This window comes from Dicentrarchus labrax, unplaced genomic scaffold (genome assembly GCF_905237075.1).
Source record: "Dicentrarchus labrax unplaced genomic scaffold, dlabrax2021, whole genome shotgun sequence".
NCBI classification, from domain to species: domain Eukaryota; kingdom Metazoa; phylum Chordata; class Actinopteri; family Moronidae; genus Dicentrarchus; species Dicentrarchus labrax.
The window spans coordinates 29,631,181-29,649,441 of record NW_026136713.1 but is presented as its reverse complement, the minus strand read 5'-3'; the positions used below and the strand labels follow the sequence as shown (position 1 = coordinate 29,649,441).

At 38.7% G+C, this 18,261-nt stretch overlaps 1 protein-coding gene across 14 annotated transcripts in view; it reads left to right on the top strand.

Annotated features, from left to right (window-relative positions):
* The window catches only part of prom1a (prominin 1a), an 80,340-nt gene that overhangs the window by 32,360 nt on the left and 29,719 nt on the right, over positions 1-18,261 (top strand). For all 14 annotated transcript variants that reach the window (XM_051420437.1, XM_051420440.1, XM_051420438.1 and 11 more), the window contains one exon: positions 4,109-4,314. In XM_051420437.1, coding sequence (XP_051276397.1) covers positions 4,109-4,314 — 206 coding nt within the window. The remainder of the gene's footprint in view (positions 1-4,108; positions 4,315-18,261) is intronic.

Here is an 18,261-nt window from a genome sequence, read left to right as displayed (position 1 = left end):
CTTTGATTAAATCTGATTAAAGTTACAGTATTGCCTGTCTTCACCGCTCAGATTTGCCACCACATCATCATGTAGTTTGTTCTTATCGGAAGGTCACCTTCTTCTTTTGGGCACTTGCCAAGACAAAGCTATAGTCCAAAAATAGTTGGAGCTGCAGGCCCTTGAAGAGTGGTGGTGGGAAAAAAAGAAAAGATTTTTGACCTTTTTTTTTGTGAAGATTCACCCAATAACAAGCAGAGCCCAGAAGCAGAATGACAATGCAAGCGTTCAGATTTGCACAATGTCCTCAACGACTGGGTTGACATTGGTGCTTTTAGATGACATGGGACACACATACACTTACACAACCCCAGTGTCTCTCTTTGTTTTCTTTCATAGCCTCGCTACATCATCAAAACTCTCTGGTTCCCTCTCTTTTTGTCTGTTTCCACACACCATGAAATTCTCCATGTTTTTATTCCTGAGGGTCAGAAAGGCTGTAACTGACTTTTTCTTCCTACATCTTGTAAACTATGCTTTTGACACAGCCAGGAGCCTAAGTGGCCGATCACAAGGAGGTGCATCGCTGCAGGCGCGATCGCTTCAAAAATGCCTTGGCAGAGAGGGCCAGGGAAAAAACAGCTAGTGTGCCTGTGGAACGAGGCAGAGTGTGCAACAGGGCAATCAAATATGATTAACAGAATACATTTTAAAAAAATATATATTTTAATATTAATATTTTTTTTGGGGGGGGCTTTTATTGCTTTTAATCAATAGTGACAGCTGAAGAGTGACAGGAAGGGGGGAGAGAGAGAGGGGTTGACATGCAGCAAAGGGCCACAGGTTGGATTCAAACCCTTGGCTGCTGCAGCAAGGACTCAACCTTGGTACATGGTGTACCAGCGCTACCAGATGAGCTGTCAGGATGCCCCAACAGAAAAAATTAGATGAAGGAGACAGCGGGGTCCAGATGAGTAGTAGTAGTGCTCCGTAGCTCTCTCACAGGCAAACAGCCAGCTAGCTAACCTATTTAACAGCATAGTAAACAGCATCGAAATCAGAATCAGAATCAGAATTATGTTTATTGTCAAGTACGTTTTTACACCTACGAGGAATGTGACTTTGGCATTGGTGCATAAAATATACAAATATACAAAATCACACAAAAATCACACAGAAAAATAAAGTACTTTCAAAATAAAAAATAAATAAAGATAAGAAAGATAAGAAAAGAAAACTGTGCAGAAGGAGGGAGTGCATTAATGTAATGCATATATACAGGGTGGGTATTAAGAGTCAGTGTCAAAGGGGGTTCCAGGCCTTGTTAATGAGGCCAGCTGCAGTTGGGAAAACACTTTTTGTGGCGAGAGGTTTTGGTCCTAATGGACCGCAGCCTCCTACCAGAGGGAAGTGTTTCAAAGAGTTTGTGTCCAGGGTGGGAGGGTAAAACAAGTAAGATGTAAGTAAGAAGTGGTAAAGCCCGCCTCTTGCTTGATTTGAAGTTTAACACTGACGAGCGGCGGGCACTCCGGCAGGACTCCGCAAACCTTTATGTGCATCTAAAAATTGCCAGAAAACCGTGATGCACAGTGCAAGAGAGTGAAAGCAGTTTGCAGGCAACACATTTCTCTTGATATGTCTCTGTGTGATGGGTCCCTAACCCATTCAAACACAAGCTGTTGGAGGTTGAATTATGTTCACACCCTGAGACTTCCAAGTTTGCACACAGATTTTCGAATGAACCAGACAAGAATACTCTTGTCTGACAAGTTCAAAAGCCATTTCTTTTCACCCTGTATGTCAAAGAGCAGAAGCAGCAGGTCCCTGGAGAAGGCAGGGTCATTGACTTATGAGGGCGATTAAGATTAGTGCGAATCAGCTGGGAGAGCAGTTCGTCCATTCAGGAGCAGTGATAGCAGCCCTGCTTTGATCCTTTCATAACGAGAAGCTATTGAACATCTTTGTGACAAGTTGCATACGAGTTAGGAGTTACCGATCCCCTATTAAATTTTTCCAATTTCCAAAGCCTGTGCTGAGTGTGGTTTAGATAGGAGCTGATTAAACGAGAGCACTGTGTTACATGACAAGAAGAGGTGGAAGCTCTACTGAGAACCTGCCAACGGCAGCAATTTAACTGTCTCAATATATCAGGAGGAATTTGTCAGAAAATCGTGTTGAGTCACCTTGAATATTTCTAATAGTCAATCAAAGTTGAAGAATACTGAGGCTTTATGATGAGGGATGTGCAGATTTCATAGCTGACTATTCAGAGATGAAGTAAAATCCCAGTTTATACAGTACAAACTGTCTAAATACAGAAATAGTAAGTACTTTTCATATAAGATCAATACTATATATGTATACGACAATCAGCATTCTCCTGCTCACTCCATGTCTCAGTTAATGCATTTAAATCTTACTGGACCTCACCACAAAATGTGCATTCCTAGTAACTGTTTAACCTTAACAACTGCCCTCTGATCCTCACAATCTAACTATCCCCTGTAGATACTGGGTATCTGCACTCTGAAAGTGCATGTGTATGTTGTTTTACAGGGGAAAACTGCAATTATTCCAAAAATTGAAGAATTAAGCTTGTCAACCATTAATTTTCTAGTTTATCCAGTCATGCTTCAAATGCCCAAAGGTAATATACACTCAGCTTATTAGCTACACCTAGCTGAAACCAATGCAGTCTTATACAACAGTTGTGTGATAAATTCTCGCTTCGTTAAGGTTAGAATGTTCAGTTTAAGGTTCAATTGTTTTAGAGATGTGTTGATTCAATTTTATAGTAATTTTGGAGGTTGTTGTTCATGGTGAATTGTACTGCACTATAGTAGTGTTTCTAATATTTGGCGTACTCTTATCAATATTACTGTGATTGACAAATTGTTACAACCATGAAGGTAGAGTGTAGGGCTGTTATATAAGACTGCATTAGTTTTACCTGGGTGTAACAAATGATCTGATAAAAGGACCATGTAATTTTTCCATTTGGAATTGCAAAGTTTTCACCCAACAATATGTCACTAAAGTCACATCTTGAACTAAGTAACAGAAATCTGCCACTGCCAAGAGATCATTTCACATATGTTTGATTTACTCAACTCACAATAAACTGGATGTGGTTGAGTGATGCACCTTACTTTTGTAAAACTTTCTGCTATAAAATTATTAAAAAGGATGAACTGCACTGAAACAGGTATAATTATCTCACCCAAGGGGCTGATTTGGTACCTAGTTTCAAGAAAAATCTGGATTTTATGACTCATTGAAAGTCTAAAGTACTTGTTAAGATGGAGTTTTTACTGCCTTGTAGTCCATTCCCATTGAAGTAGATTTTTCATCAGAAATGCTGTCTTTCCCCTTCATTAGAGTGAAAAAAAAACTGCACCACAGGGCTACATAGATGGCCCTGACTCCTTTGAGTATTTTCTCATCATCCTTCATGTGTCGCTATCCTCTCAGTGCATATTGGAAATGTTGTCATTTGTTAGAAATGGACGTAAAAAACAACCTTTAAGAATTGCCTACTGCGAGTCTACACCAGCTTGCAGCAAAGTATGTCCCACCCATCTTAAGAAAGTCTTGGCATTTATGTTGTGTAATAATGCAGTTAAGGACTTGGTTATTGAATTGGCCTGTGGTGTTTATGAATTAGGAAGAAAGGATTCTCCGGCAGTGTGTAGTGTTATGCAATGTGTTTATTGTTTCTACACAAATCCCTTTTGGACAAAGAGTAGAAAGAATTTCCAGCGGTGGGATTCTACCAGATATTTTTAGATCTGTTGCTTATTTTATCCTCTGCCTCCTTGTGTGTATCCTCCCTTCTTCTCCTGTACGCCACTATTAATCTATCCTTTCTCTCTCCCTCACTCCCCAACTCATCTGCCCTCCCCTCCTGTTCCAATCCTTTTTTCTCTCAACAACCCCCATCCCATTTACCCCTCTTGTTTAATTTCCCTTTTTCAATTTTCACCTCTGATCCCCCTTTTTTTTCCACTTCATCTCGTTTCCATGTTTATCACCTTTCTCCATTAAATACTAAAATAATAATAATAATAATGATCTGTCCTTCGTTCCTCATCTCATTTTTTCCTTTCACTCCTCCCCCCACTGACCTCAGGCCATCTACTACGAGATAGGCTTCCTAGTATGTGCGGCTGTGGGCCTGCTGTTTGCCATTCTGATGCCGATAGTTGGCCTCTTCTTCTGCATGTGCCGCTGCTGTGACAACTGTGGCGGCGAGATGCACCAGCGCCAGAGGAAGAACGCAGACTGCCGGCGTGGCCTGCTGGGAACACTGCTCTTCTCCACCTCACTGGTCATCACGTGAGTATGACAAATATACACACACAGACACAGATGGAGAAGAATACGCAGATATCAGCTTGCAAGCAGACATGCATTTTCTGGTGCAAACATGCACACAGTGTGTGCAATGTGTATATGCATGCACACGTACACTGCAATAAAATACAAGCTACACCTCTGTCTTTTATTGTGTTGTACCCATGCACACACATGTACATATGTACACCTCTGGTCATCTTGTGAGTCTACACACAAACACACACACGGTCAGATCCACCCTCCCCATCCCCCATGCTGTTTTCTATATATAGTAAAGTCCTACTGTAGATAATATGTTGCAGCACCCTTCATACTTGTGTTCAGTCGAAGCACTAGTCATTATAATCTGAAGAGGGGATCACACTGAAGCTTTACTGTGGTCAGAACTTCATGATGTTCTTCATTCATTAAGATCATTACATCTCAAATATATTTAATCAAAGATAAATTATATAAATCAAAGATAAACAAATGACTCTCAAATCCACTTTACCAATATACACAAAATATAGATAGAATAATACAATATGACTAGGTGTCATATCTTTCTAATCCTCACCTGAGAATACACTCTGTGCTACAGTTTCATCTTCACCTTACTATTCTCCTCAGTTTTCTGTATAATAATTATAATACCTTCTGCATCCACCTTCAGGATTTATTATATCACTGCTCCAGCTGACATTTTAAGCATTGGGCTGATGATTTTATCCATCTAGAAAGATTCTAGCCCTAGAATTAGTTCCAATATTTTAAATTGTTTCTTACTGTAGTAATTTTAATTAATTGCTGTAATCTAGGGATTGAATAGGTAGTACCTCCAGCTATTTTCAACCTGGCACCAAATTACCATCATCAGTTGGAACTACTTCAGCCTTGCTTGACACTGTGTGGTTCCTTTTTAACAGTAGATACTCAGATACAGGTGACTGCAGGCCAACAGGAAGATCATGACTTATCTTACTGTTGTTTAGGGTAAATGGTCTTTTGCAGAGCCACCATCTTGACAAATAGGAAATAGTAGCAAAGTTAGTGAAATGGCAGATGATGGAAAATAGGTGGATTTCCTAGCCTGGCAGTGTTTTTAGTAGTAGTCGATCTTCAAACTGGACCCTGTTTTTAAAAAAGAAAATCATTTTAATACCAATCAAAATGAATCACCATCCGCTGTTATCAAGCCACTACAGGCTTGCTTGACAGTGTGTGGCTCATCTTTGAAGTGGAAAACAGACGTTTTATACATGAAAACAGAAAGCTTCGGGCATTCAAGGATGGTAGCATAAAGTAGCCTTATAAATGTAGGAGAAGGTCAGAACTTGAAAAGAACTGAACTTTCACATTCCTTATTAGTTTTTAAAACTGTATGTTTATGCAGAACACACAAAATGGTCCTTAAATCTTGTATTCTCCAGAGCTGGTTATATTATCAATCATTTTCTTTTTAGTTGTTTGGTCCATAAAATGTTAGAAAAGGGTGAAAAATGTCAATCACTGTTTGAAGGTGATGTCCTAAATTGCAGTTTACTGTCATAAATTACTAAAGAAAACAGAAAATATTCACATTTCAGAAGCTGAAATCAGTGCACTCCACTGCAGCTCAACAGTAAAACATGATGTTAAATCAAGTTAGTTCAGAAGACTATTTGTATTGTGTAGAACTTGGGCTACCTCAGACTGTTGAAGCCTCATTTTAACTTAAGATAGACATGCATTTTTGCACAGAACAAGGACTGTGGGTTTTGTGCCCCATCACTGACACTGAAAGTTTTTTACTGACACGTATCTTTTAGAGTGCTTTTGGGATGTAATATTTTCCTAATATTGGAGAGCCACCATTCAGGCAAGTGAGAAATAGTTAATCAAGTGATGAGATTCCAGCTCAAATTGCACATGATGATGTACTGAAAAGGGTTTGGAGTAAAGCATTAGTTTACCGTGTGCTTCATGAGCCTATTACATCATCTGGCTGTCCCGCATCTCGCTGAAACTCATCACTCAGAAAATGGACCACGGGAAACTCAATCCACTCTGTTTTATAGTCTCAGCGGTAGAAAAAGCAGTAGCCACTGGGGATGTAGCCACAGTACAAAAGGCTTAGGAGAACTGGGTTTGCCTCTTGTACTAGACTGAAGGGATCCAGGAGTGTACTTAGTTTGATGTTCTTTGACTTTCTGTCTTCCTTGGAACGAAACCCAGTTATTAGAAATTCCACAGCAATATCCTAGGAGCCCAGATGCAAGAGACTGAGCGCATCCTCAGTGCTCTTATTAAATCTCCCCAGCTACCAGACAGAGACGCTGCAGAGGCTATAATGAAGCAATTACAGGCAGGAGAGGAATGAGCACCGAGCCCAGGTCCAGACTGCTTTTTACTGCCACTAGAAAGCTGACAGCAAGGCACAGAGGAGTGACAGGGGTGATATTTATTTCCCAAGAAGTGTTAAAATTGGATTAAGTAGGCTAAAAGACACCTAGGTAAGGGTGAGGATAATAAAATGCCCGAGGATGAGAGTAAATATGCCAAAAACAAAACGATATCTGCCAAGCCTGGACTTTCTGTGCATTCTGTGATAGAAGTGTAGGACATAAAGCACAGCTGACAATAAAGAGCTAATGTCACTTTGCATGATAGTCCATTATTTTTATTGTTGTACATTTTTCTGGTAACATATCTTTGACGTTAAGCAGTACAGACAACGCTTGTTAAATAAGCAGCATGGGCAGGACTGTGGGGTTTTTTCCTTGGATTTTATTGTTGAATAAGTTACAGTTTCTTTATCTGGCACACTTTTGGTTTTCTGTTGCGGTTATTGCTCTCTGCTCTACTGCTCTCTCAACTCTTCAGTTCTTGTATTTCTTCCAAACACATTCAAATCTAAAACAAATAATGCTTAATTTATTTCTTTATTTTTTATATAGACCTTCTGTGCACTGGCTATTTAGATAGAAAATTGGATAATGATTTATAAACTGTGAATGATGTGATATAAACTTAAGTTCAAGTGAGTTATGCAGTTGGTGTTCCTTTTACAGGCTATCCATTTTTATTAGAAAAAGCTTTTAAGATGTTATTTTGGACACTCTGCACCCCTGCCATATGGAGTTATCTCAACTTTTTCTGTGCTGAAATGGCAAGATGTCTTACTGACATGATAGCGGTAAATATATTTACATATCTCAGTGACAGAGAAGCACTCATAGTTGTCTCTGAATAACACTCATCTCAAATAATAATATAACACTAAGAATAAAAATGAAATCGATAGGGAAGATAGATACACTTGAATGAACAGGATTAATGAAAAAAGTAATAAAAGTAATATTCCCTACCTCCTGACAGAATGCTTTCTCTCTATTCTTCAACTTGTTTCTCACCCTGAGGCTCTGCAGACCCCATAAAGCCCTTTTAGCTAATTTTCCAAACACATGACCACCAGACAACAGTTGGCTGGTTTTAGCCCCACCAGCAGTAATTAAGACAGAGATAAATCCCTGCTTACAGTAGCCAGATAGACAGGGTTGAGTGCAACAAAACAAAAGATCAGTGTACTAGGTGAAGATGGGAAGACATAAACAGCACCGAGTAAAATGAGAAGAAAATTTCACTCGCACCCTACTCTGAAGCTGGAAGTGTCAAATCCCAGAGGGGCTTCTAAAAAGCTGGAGTTGTAAACGTGAATGAGTAATGTTCACTGGGTTGGAGTAGTGCTGTAGGGATTTGGGATTTGATTCACACAGATGCCAGTCATGCTGAAAATGCACACACTCCTGCTCAAATGCTCTGGCAACAAATGTGCTGTGTAAGTAACGCAGGCGGGCTTGTTGTCAGTGTGTGTGATCAAATCCACCAAACACACAGCAGATGCGAAATTCAGTGCAGAGTTCATTCTGTATCACTGTTCGTCTCCGATTGTTGTGTACCAGAGGCAGAAAATAGGCTCCACTTTGTTGGGATAAATCTGATGAGAAGATGTTGTAGATTCAATCTTGACGTTTACATAAACACTAATAATTTCATAAGAACCGGATTAAGGCCTGATTAGTGCAGCTGTCTTATTAACATTTTCACCAGGTTAAATTAGGTGAATGAATCTTAAAATCTAAACAAGCATAAACTGATTAACAGGCCTATATTAATTGTCAATCCTCAAATTACTGTGCTGTGTAATTACATTAGACGGCTTTCTTTCAGAGCTATGAACCTTGGCACATGCCAGGAAGGGTGAGTGAGGGAAACAAAAGGTGTTGCTATAGGAAACGTGTCCTGAGATAACATCTGTTATGATTGGCCATCTTATTAATGAAATAAAAATGAATGTTAGCAGAAGTGAGTTAGCATCACAGATTAGATTTATTTGATGCGTGTTGCGTTAGCATCCATATGTATACATTTGCATTCATGCTTGGTCATGAGCTACGGTTTCCCCATTTTGTTTTCCCTTATGTGGCTTGAAGGTCGACAAGATCAGTATCAACAGTGAAGTCAGTGAGTTTTATGGCTGCACTGTTCCATCAAATGAAGATATTCTGCATCATTTACACACATTTATATTCATTTGATCAAAAATCCAGCTTGACATGTGTGGTATCTTTGGAAACTTTTGGATCTCCATTGATTTAAAAAAAAAAGAAACACTAATTTAAAATAAATTTCCATCAGTTTAACAATGTTTGGCTGCATAGCATGGGTTGGTAATCACTCTAAGTATAGCTTAATGGACTGGTGTGATTGTTTTATTTGCCTCATTGCAGTTTATTGCCAACATCTTTATGTTTTATTGTTAGCATTTATCTTTTTTGCTGGTGGTCTGTTATTCCACTTTATTTGTGTTATTATTTTAATTGTATAATATTATTTGCCTCAGTTCTGAAATGTTTTAATCCTGACTCAATCATATAAAGCCCTTATGCACAATTTGTCTTGAAAAGTGCTGTATAAAAAAAGTTTATTAACTTAAGAAGTCATAAATGTGTCCTGTACCCAACCGTGGCAGACTATGCATTTGACTGCTGTATGAACAAAAAGAGATTAAATCTCAATACTTGTTCTCCATTAATTCTCAAATGTGATCACATCACAATGCTTTGGTAGTTTTGATGCACAACAGCTTCTTAACACGTCACAGTGGTTACGTTTGTCTGAGCCCCAGCCCATGTGTGTTTGTTATTAACGAATCATGTCTTGGCTCATGCATAAATGCATGTACTGCGTAGTAAAGTGGCATGTTGCATTACCCCTGCCAGCTATCCAAAGGCCACACCACACATTATTAAAAGAACAGCGGGAGCTTTTTCAGTCTCTACTAATCAGCTCTGATTCCACATCCAACCCCTGCATGGATTTATAATGATAAAATGACAGATAGAAGATCTTTCCCTCTGTTCCGTCCAAGTGGAAGACCCCTGTCTCGTGCTGTTACCCAGCATGCATTTCAGCAGTCTATTTCAGTCGCTGGGTGTCCAACACTATTAACACAAAAGGTCCCAACATTATGGGCTTAGTAATTCATGCTAATCATATTGGGTCTAATTAATGATAATGTAGGCGACAGTGAGCTGAACATTTATACCACAATGTCCCTGGCTCCATTGTGGCTAGTGATTGTTTCTGCACGTCTGTCTCTCCTAAAGTCTCCCGTCACTCTTCACTAATTAAAAAACATGATGATAAATATAATAATACTAAATTCAAGTAGATTCCAAAAATGTCCTCATCCCTCAAAGAATATGGGATAATAGAGGTTATGCACTTGATGTCACTGTACATGGAAGGGACCAGTGTCACTGTACTGGCAGAGCGACCCATGCACAGCGACACAACAGTCAGCGCTTGCTATCGAGGAAAATAAATAAAAACAAAGAAAAAAACTGCGAATAGCGAAGAGCTGTTACACAATCCACTGCACAAACAAATACAGCTTTTTACTTAAAGCAAAAGGGAAGAGATTTCAACACAATGCAATCATTTTTAGGGGCTGTGTAGCATATTCTGAATTGAATATGTAATGAAATCAAAACATTTTCACACACATGGCCACAGACGACCAGAATATCCTTTGAAGTCCTCGTGATTTTGATCAGACTAAAACAATCTGCCTTGGAATAGGACCAGGTGTCTAAATGCCTCCAGGCTGTGTTCAGTATAATGCTATTTCCCCCGTTAATTAATAAATATACATGTTGGTAAACTCAGATTTCTGATCCACAGCCCACTGACTGAGTAAGGATATTTTTACTATCCTCTCGGTACTGCAGCTTCACCTATTTAGAAGTGGTGTTATCACATCATGACAATACCACAAAAAGTAGTGCCTGCTGTTTTCGGGTGTGTTGGACTTCAGTTGACATAGTGTGTGGGCTTTGGGGAAATTTTATTAAGTTAAAGGCTTATTTATGTGACAAGATCTATTAGCACTGAATTCTGCTGAATTATTAATAAAGTGACCCAATTAATGAGGAGAAACAAATTTTCATCACTGGTCCACTTTTTATTGGAGCACAGAGCGCTGAAGGGACAGCAGCAGGAGCGTGCATACAATACTGCAGGCAAATAAAGCTAGAGATGTCAAACATCTCTGCACACACCGTTCACTTACTTGACATACTACACTACTCAGAATGAGGATTATCTCTGGCAATATGGTTTAAAGTTTGGTAATTGAAAGACCACTGGAATCACTGCCAGCATTGTACTTCTCTACAAAGTAAAATAATTCAAAGAGCTTTATTGACATGAACAAAAACATGTTGCTGCCAAAGCACTTAACAATAATCACATATTTCCATATTACATATTAAATACATTACAATACTTTTTTATTTTGCAATACAATACATTAATTTACAATATATATAATTTAATGCAACTACTCAATAATAAGGGTTATGAGCCCTTCAGGCTGTGGCAGGCAGATACATATTCAGCTACTACAGCAAGGAGAACCGACTCCTGGAAAATCTCATCTTTTTTTGGTTATTTCCTGGTAGTTGAAATCTCTCAGTGAAGAGAACTTCTCTTAGTGGAGGAAGAAGTACATCTCTGTTTCTGTTTCTCCTGTTGAACAGTGAGCACACACATACACACACACACGCTCCTCTCTGAGCAGCCACGTCTCTCTGTGTCTTGCAGTTTCTATGGCTAGTTGGTGGTCACTGAAGCCTGAATGTGGTCAGGATCATTCCTTGTTTTATATCTCTGACACAGTGGAGCCAATTTATATTCTCTGTTTAGGGTCAAATAATAATTTTGTCTACTATGGGTTTTTGTTTTATTTATCCAATGTTCTAAATATAGATCTTTTGATCGATTAATAATTAATTTAATTTTGTTGTGTTGTTGTGAATCAGTGCTGATGGTAGTCACCAGCTGACTGAGGGGACTGTTTTCAGGGTTCAACTATTGGCTTTTTAGTGCTTTGGAATGAAGTGTAGCTTTTGGGGTTAAATTTAGACATGTCCAAAATGCTAATGCCTATTTCTGGATGTTTAATAATAATGGAAAATGCCCCAGTTCAGCTCTGCAGGCGATATTTGGTGTTTTTCGTTGAAGATTTAGCGTTCTTTGACAGAGTTCAGTGTCGATGACCTCTGTTGGGTGTTTGTCCGGCGACTACCGAGTGAGCCCCAAATCTCACTTCCAAAAAGCGATTGGTACAATTACATGATCGAATCTTTTTGTCCAGATTCTTATTGGAATGTTAAGGTTGAATAATTTGATTCTTAAAGCATACGTTGCCCTACGTGCTTTGTTATTTAAACTTAAGTTTGATTTAGGTTCAGATCTTCAGGTGGGATTTTTTTGTAGAGGTCCTTAAAATCGTTTTCCCAGATAACTTCTATTGCTAGTTGTCGTGGCTTTTGTAGTTTCTAAACTGTTCAACATGCCCCAGAACGGACCCTGGTCTACTGCATATTCAATCTCCTTAAGCCTTTCGTCTATCGTTGGTGGGGTTTAGAGTATTCATGTAGTAGTATTGGGTCATGTTGGTGTCTGTGTTTTCTCTTTCTTGCAAAAAGTCTTGTATAGAATCTAAATACTGCTTATACAATACAATGAAATAAAAAGTAATACTAAAATAAAATGAAATGAAAAAGCAACAACAACCTTACATTTAAATAAGTCTTGCTTTGTGACATGCACATACACACATACACAACATATTATCCTGCCAGTTCTACTGTCCTGTAAGGGTTTGAATTAGTCGGTCCTTTGGGAGGGTAAAAGAGTGTGGGATATTTCTCTAATTTCTTTGTTTTTTGTGAGAAAATGAATTTCATTTTCAACTTCTCTTGTTTCACAATGAGTGTTCTTTCTAGCTATTCTTTTTTATGGTATTTTTTATAATATATTTTTTACCTCTCTCTCTCTCTCTCTCTCTCTCTCTCTCTCTCTCTCTCTCTCTCTCTCTCTCTCTCTCTCTCTCTCAAGGGCACAATTAGTCACTTAGAGACACACGCAACCAAATACACTCTCACACATCCTCTGCCTCCTGTAACCCACGTATCTCTGTTAACAGCCTTCCTGGAGAGTCATCACATGCAGGGCTATTTTCATAGGATTCATTTATAATGTGATGAGTCTTAACTTCACGTTATAAGAAAGCCAGAAATGACTATGTAGATGATACATGCTGATTAAATGTGAAGCCACTGGGAGGTCCTCATGGGGAATTCATTTCCAATGCCAAGTTTTGGAAAACTTCTGGGGAAAGTGGGCAGCAGCAGAAGTAACTGCATACAGTGGGGGAAAGGGAATCGCACACAGAAACACAACTTGATTAAAAATTAAATATAAAAATCCAAAAACAAATCGTATCGTACGGAAACGTATTGCATTCACTTGAAAAAAAAAAAAAACTCAGTTTTTTTCCTGAGTAATTATTTTCCTGTTTTTCTGACTAATTTTTTCTGTTTTTCGTGGTCCCCCCCCCCCCTGTTTTTTGGTGTAATTTTTTTCTGAATTATCGAGATACTTCGAACTCCCTCGAGAACCTCCAACCTGCAAGTGACTCCCATGGACCTATGGTGACTCCTGCCCGCACATATGCCCCATCTTCAACTATCTACCGTACCCGGTCAATTTTGCTATGTATATATTGCTATGTCTTGCAGATCTGAATGGGCTTCTTCCTGAACAACCGCAAAGTCCTCAGGTGCCTGCGTAGAGTCGACAAACTAATGATAATACCATCTATATGACTTAAAGACGGGACTATCTCCCAGTGTCTTAAACCCAGATCAAAGTATAACTTGATTGAACTAAACAAGCCGGTTATGTTTGTTTCTGTTAAATTCAGCTCTCAATAAAGGAATGTTTCAAATGCTCTCTAAACTCACAAAAAAAATTAGTCCGAAAAACAGAAGAAAAAAAAAATTTATTCAGAAAATCAGAAAAAAATTACTCCGAAAAACCAACCATAAAAATAAATTACTCAGAAAAACACAAATAATTACTCAGAAAAACAAACCAAAAAATTAATTTTCAAGTCAATGCAATACGCTTCCATAGTATCGTGATGTGTTCTGTACAATTTAATTACTACTTATACTCTGTAACATCTGGAAGTACAGAAAAGATAATCTATGTATTTACGTCACTTGCAATTTCTAAAATTATTCATCTTTACTGTCAGTAGAACATTTCTCTGTGCGTTGAGCTTTGGAACCCTTTTAAAAAACTCAATTCTCTGAGTTCCTGAATAATTAATATTTTGGAGATCAGGCTGCTTGTGGCTGCTACCCTGTGCTCTTTATGTCTTCTGTGGATCTGTCCAGTTCCACTTTTTATTTGGAGTTATTTGTTGTTGTCCTGTAAAACATTTTTTATTCCGTCCAAAGTCCATGTCATACTCCTCTTTCTCGCAAAGGTTAGTATTTGCCAGGGAGTTAACTTTAAGAAGAGTTTCATTCTGATTTGTGTCTTTTCGTTTCAGCTTTAGTTTTTAGACCCCTGTCTCTGTCACGGCACAACAATTTATTGATTTCAGGAGTCTATTAATGTTGGAGAACATGAACCAAGTCACACTAGGGTGCATATGCTGAAGACTCAACTGCCTTTTCGTTTTCACTATGGATTGGTAATGGTATTTTGTCACCAACCCATAGCGAGAAACCTAACCATGCCATCGGCGTTGTTTTCAGTTGGTACAGAAGCGATAACCGGTGGGGTTGCTTGAAGCAGAAATATGAAGTGCTAAGAGTTGTTATTTCTGTATATCGGCTTATATTTTTGTGGCTATTTTTCTGTCACTATATATATCTTTCTGGCTCTGGCACAGGACGATGACTACCCCAATCTTAATCCCACCTACAAAGCTCTTAAAGAAGATAGTGAAATAGTACATACAACATTGTACATGTATAGTACACACAAAAAAATACATATGAGAGCAAAACTGACAAAGCAAGCACAGTACATGAACGCGAGAGAGATACAGTAGATTCTATACAAGCGAAGCATCAGGTGTTTTTATTTCTTTGCATGAATATGTCTTTGCTTCCCTTCTTTTTTAATATTTTTTTTATCGTAGTTGTTTTGTTACTGTGTTTGTTGTCCCTTGTTATACGTTGAATTTCCATTAATGACCTTTACTGAGCACATCTCCACTCACTCACCACTCTGTCTCTGTTCACAAATCATTATGTCCAAGTACACGCATGATCGCTGCCCAGCACATAGACACCACACAATGCCAGCTTTATTCTAACCACTGCCAAGCTAATTAACTGGAGAGGTTGTTTGTCAGAATTTGCCGCGCATCCCATAATTTATCACATCTCCTGGAGAGACCTCACTCTTAGTAATCATTCTAATTCTCCCTTATTTCTGGTTTATTGCTGAAATCCACTTTATTTTTTACTAATTACATTTTTTCCTCATCCTTGGGTCCTTTATGGTCTGTGCGAGTGAGTTCTTGTGCTGCGCACTACAAATCAACACACCAAATAGTCTAACAGGAATTCTACATAGTGAAACTAATTGATGTTCACAGCTTGGTCAGGCTTTCTTTCGAATTTATTGGAGGCATTTTTGTTACAATAGTGATGATGTGGCACATTGTTGTACAAGAGAGAGAAAAGATATGAGAAGGCAAAGCTGCAGTGCTCTCTGTGATGTCGTTTACAGCTAAGAGGTGCTCTCTATCTCAGGGAGGATTGGCTGGGGGGATTTATAATCCAGAAATAGCAGCATTTCTAATGCAGATAGAGCTGTCTTTCATTTCTTTGTGTCACTGTGTTTTAACTTTGTGGTCAGCAGGGTGAGGAACAAATACAAAGCCACCAGCCAAAGGCTTAGAAATGTTGGCTTTGGCTGGTAAGGTTTTCTACTCTAACTGACATTCTGACCAGTAATCAGCCATTGTATAATAGCCTTGGGATTTTAAAAAAACTTTCCTGGCCCGGTGGTCAGATACACAGCTACTCTGACTTCTGTACTAGTAGTTCTGTTCACTACTATTTAGGATCTCTGGGAATGATCTTCCTGTATTAGGAAGGTTCACAGATACAATCAACCTTAAGTTTCTCAGCTACAAGGAGGTTCTTCACTGTGATATTAGTAGTCTTAGAATCTTCTTCATCCAAAACACAGACTGTAAAGACTTGTTTTATTTGTAGTAATGTACACATACAACGCTATTTAACTACACAGTAGGACAAAATCGTTGAACACGTAACGTGTGGACCGCTCGCAGAGCAGATGCTGCAACACTACGCCTCCACTACAATCAATGAAACTGGCCACACGTGGAGTCAGAGCAGCACATAGGTGGTACATATGCTCTACAGAGGTCTGCTTTGCAATGCGTAAAAATAGGCCAGTCTCCTATTTCAAATTTTCATTTTTTAAGGTTTTGAGCGGCCCTTTTACTCAGAAATTTGAGATAAAGTGTATATATTTTCTGACAAGAGAGAATGAAATAGCAGACTGAATAAGAGGGACATTGAGATGCTTTTACCTCTAGCCCATACACAGCCCAAGTTTAAGTTTCACATCGCTGTGCTGAGTCCAAAAACTGAAGACACAAACCTACGCAATACCAATACGAAAGTTCACTGTCCTGTTTTGCCACTGGACACAGTCAATCACAGTTGAGGGTGCACCAGGACACGGTCATCATAGTTTATAATAATGCACCGGAGTGAGACGAGCGTATATAACACAGATCTGACTGTTTGTCACTGTTAATAGAGACTCCAGTCTGCGGTTCTTACACTTCACTGATAAACCACAGAATAGCAGGGTAACACCAGGTTTCATGATCAAACAAAGTTTTTATCATGTCTACACGCTCCATCTCTTTCATCCACATGAGCTCTCTGTCTCTCTCTTTATCAATTAACGGGTTTTATGATGTGTGCTTTTAGAAGGTGCTACAACTGAAGTAAGCAATATGAAGCTAAAGCCATAGGTAATTTGCACTAAAGATTGTCTGTTTAGTCTGATATCTGCAGTGGATGTTGTGGTGTCAGCCCATATTGCCTCCTTGTGAGTGTGGGTGTGTGTTTTTAACTTTGAGAAATGTATAGTAGGCTACACTATGGGAACCTTCTGTTATATGTGCTTACTATAGCAGGCAATAGCTACTAGAAGTGAGCAGACAAAAGGGGAAATGTAACAAAGAATAGCGCAGGCTGCAATCACACCTACCAGTAATCCAGTCCAGTTACTGTAAAAGAAGAATTTAGTCAAACTAGCACACAATAGAGTGACATTTACAAACCAGGAATTGAAAACAGAGAAGTCACATGGACATGTATTAAGAATTCATGTTGGGCTTACTCCCTACAAACCACACTGCAGTTCATGTGGAAGACAACAAAGACCAGTTGATATTTGTGTGACAAGACTTTGAATGACATTATTCCTATCTGCCCACTGATCTGATCTGTATCGTCATGTGGTTGTGTACTTGCACTCAGGTCTCTTTATTTTCATGTCTGAGTACATTCCCTTAACTCAGCGGTTTTCTGGGGAGGCCCAGGGGTTCTTGAGGGGGTTCCAGTGGGTCCCCAAGGGGGGGATATTAATATAATATAAATATAAATGGAAAGTTAGCCCAATAAGAGAATGCATAAGAATTACTATTCTGTTTATAGGTTTCACACTCTTCACTGTAAATCTGCCAATCTACAGCATATAAATTATGGAATAACTAAATCTTATCAGACTTTCCTGAGACTGCATCTCATCAAATACCTGTCAGCAGCCTGATGTGTATCAATCTGGTGGTCTTTCACAACGCAATGGTAAACCACTGCCTAACTGATGTAGACTGATAAGCACTTGGTTTTCTGTGGCATTACTTTTATCCAAACCTCTTTAGATCCCATTGATTAAAATGATTCTGAGCATGCTGCAGACCCAGTGAGAAATAAACCCCAGACACAGGGCCAGATACATAAATGATGCGTATGAAGAAAAAACCCTCACACATACTTCACATTGGACATAGTTTTTTTTGCCATAGCTGTGAGTGATATGATAATGTGGACTTTAAAGAGTAAATTAAAGTATAATTTAACAGATTTTGTTATTATTTTTAAAGTTGTTCTGTAAAATTTCAAAGGTGTATTTATAAACTTAATTTTAAATTATTAACAATAATTTTATCAGTCTTTATTTACAGTTGAGCCATAATTTCCTCATTCATTTTTGAATTGAATTTTGAATTTGATCCTGAATTGTGAAGCACTGTGTAAAGTCTGTATCAATATGAACATCATTTAATAACAATGATTGAGATATTACTGCAATGATGTTTACAGGCCCATGTGATGACTTAGGGGGTGCTGTAAATAGCCACAGACGCGCATAATGACAGCTGTTCTCGTGCTGTTGGAGAACCTTGCCAATGAAACACAGTCTGTGAAATTTCTCTTTTTCTTTGCCGTTCTTCTCACTGACAATGTCTAATGAGTGGTGGAG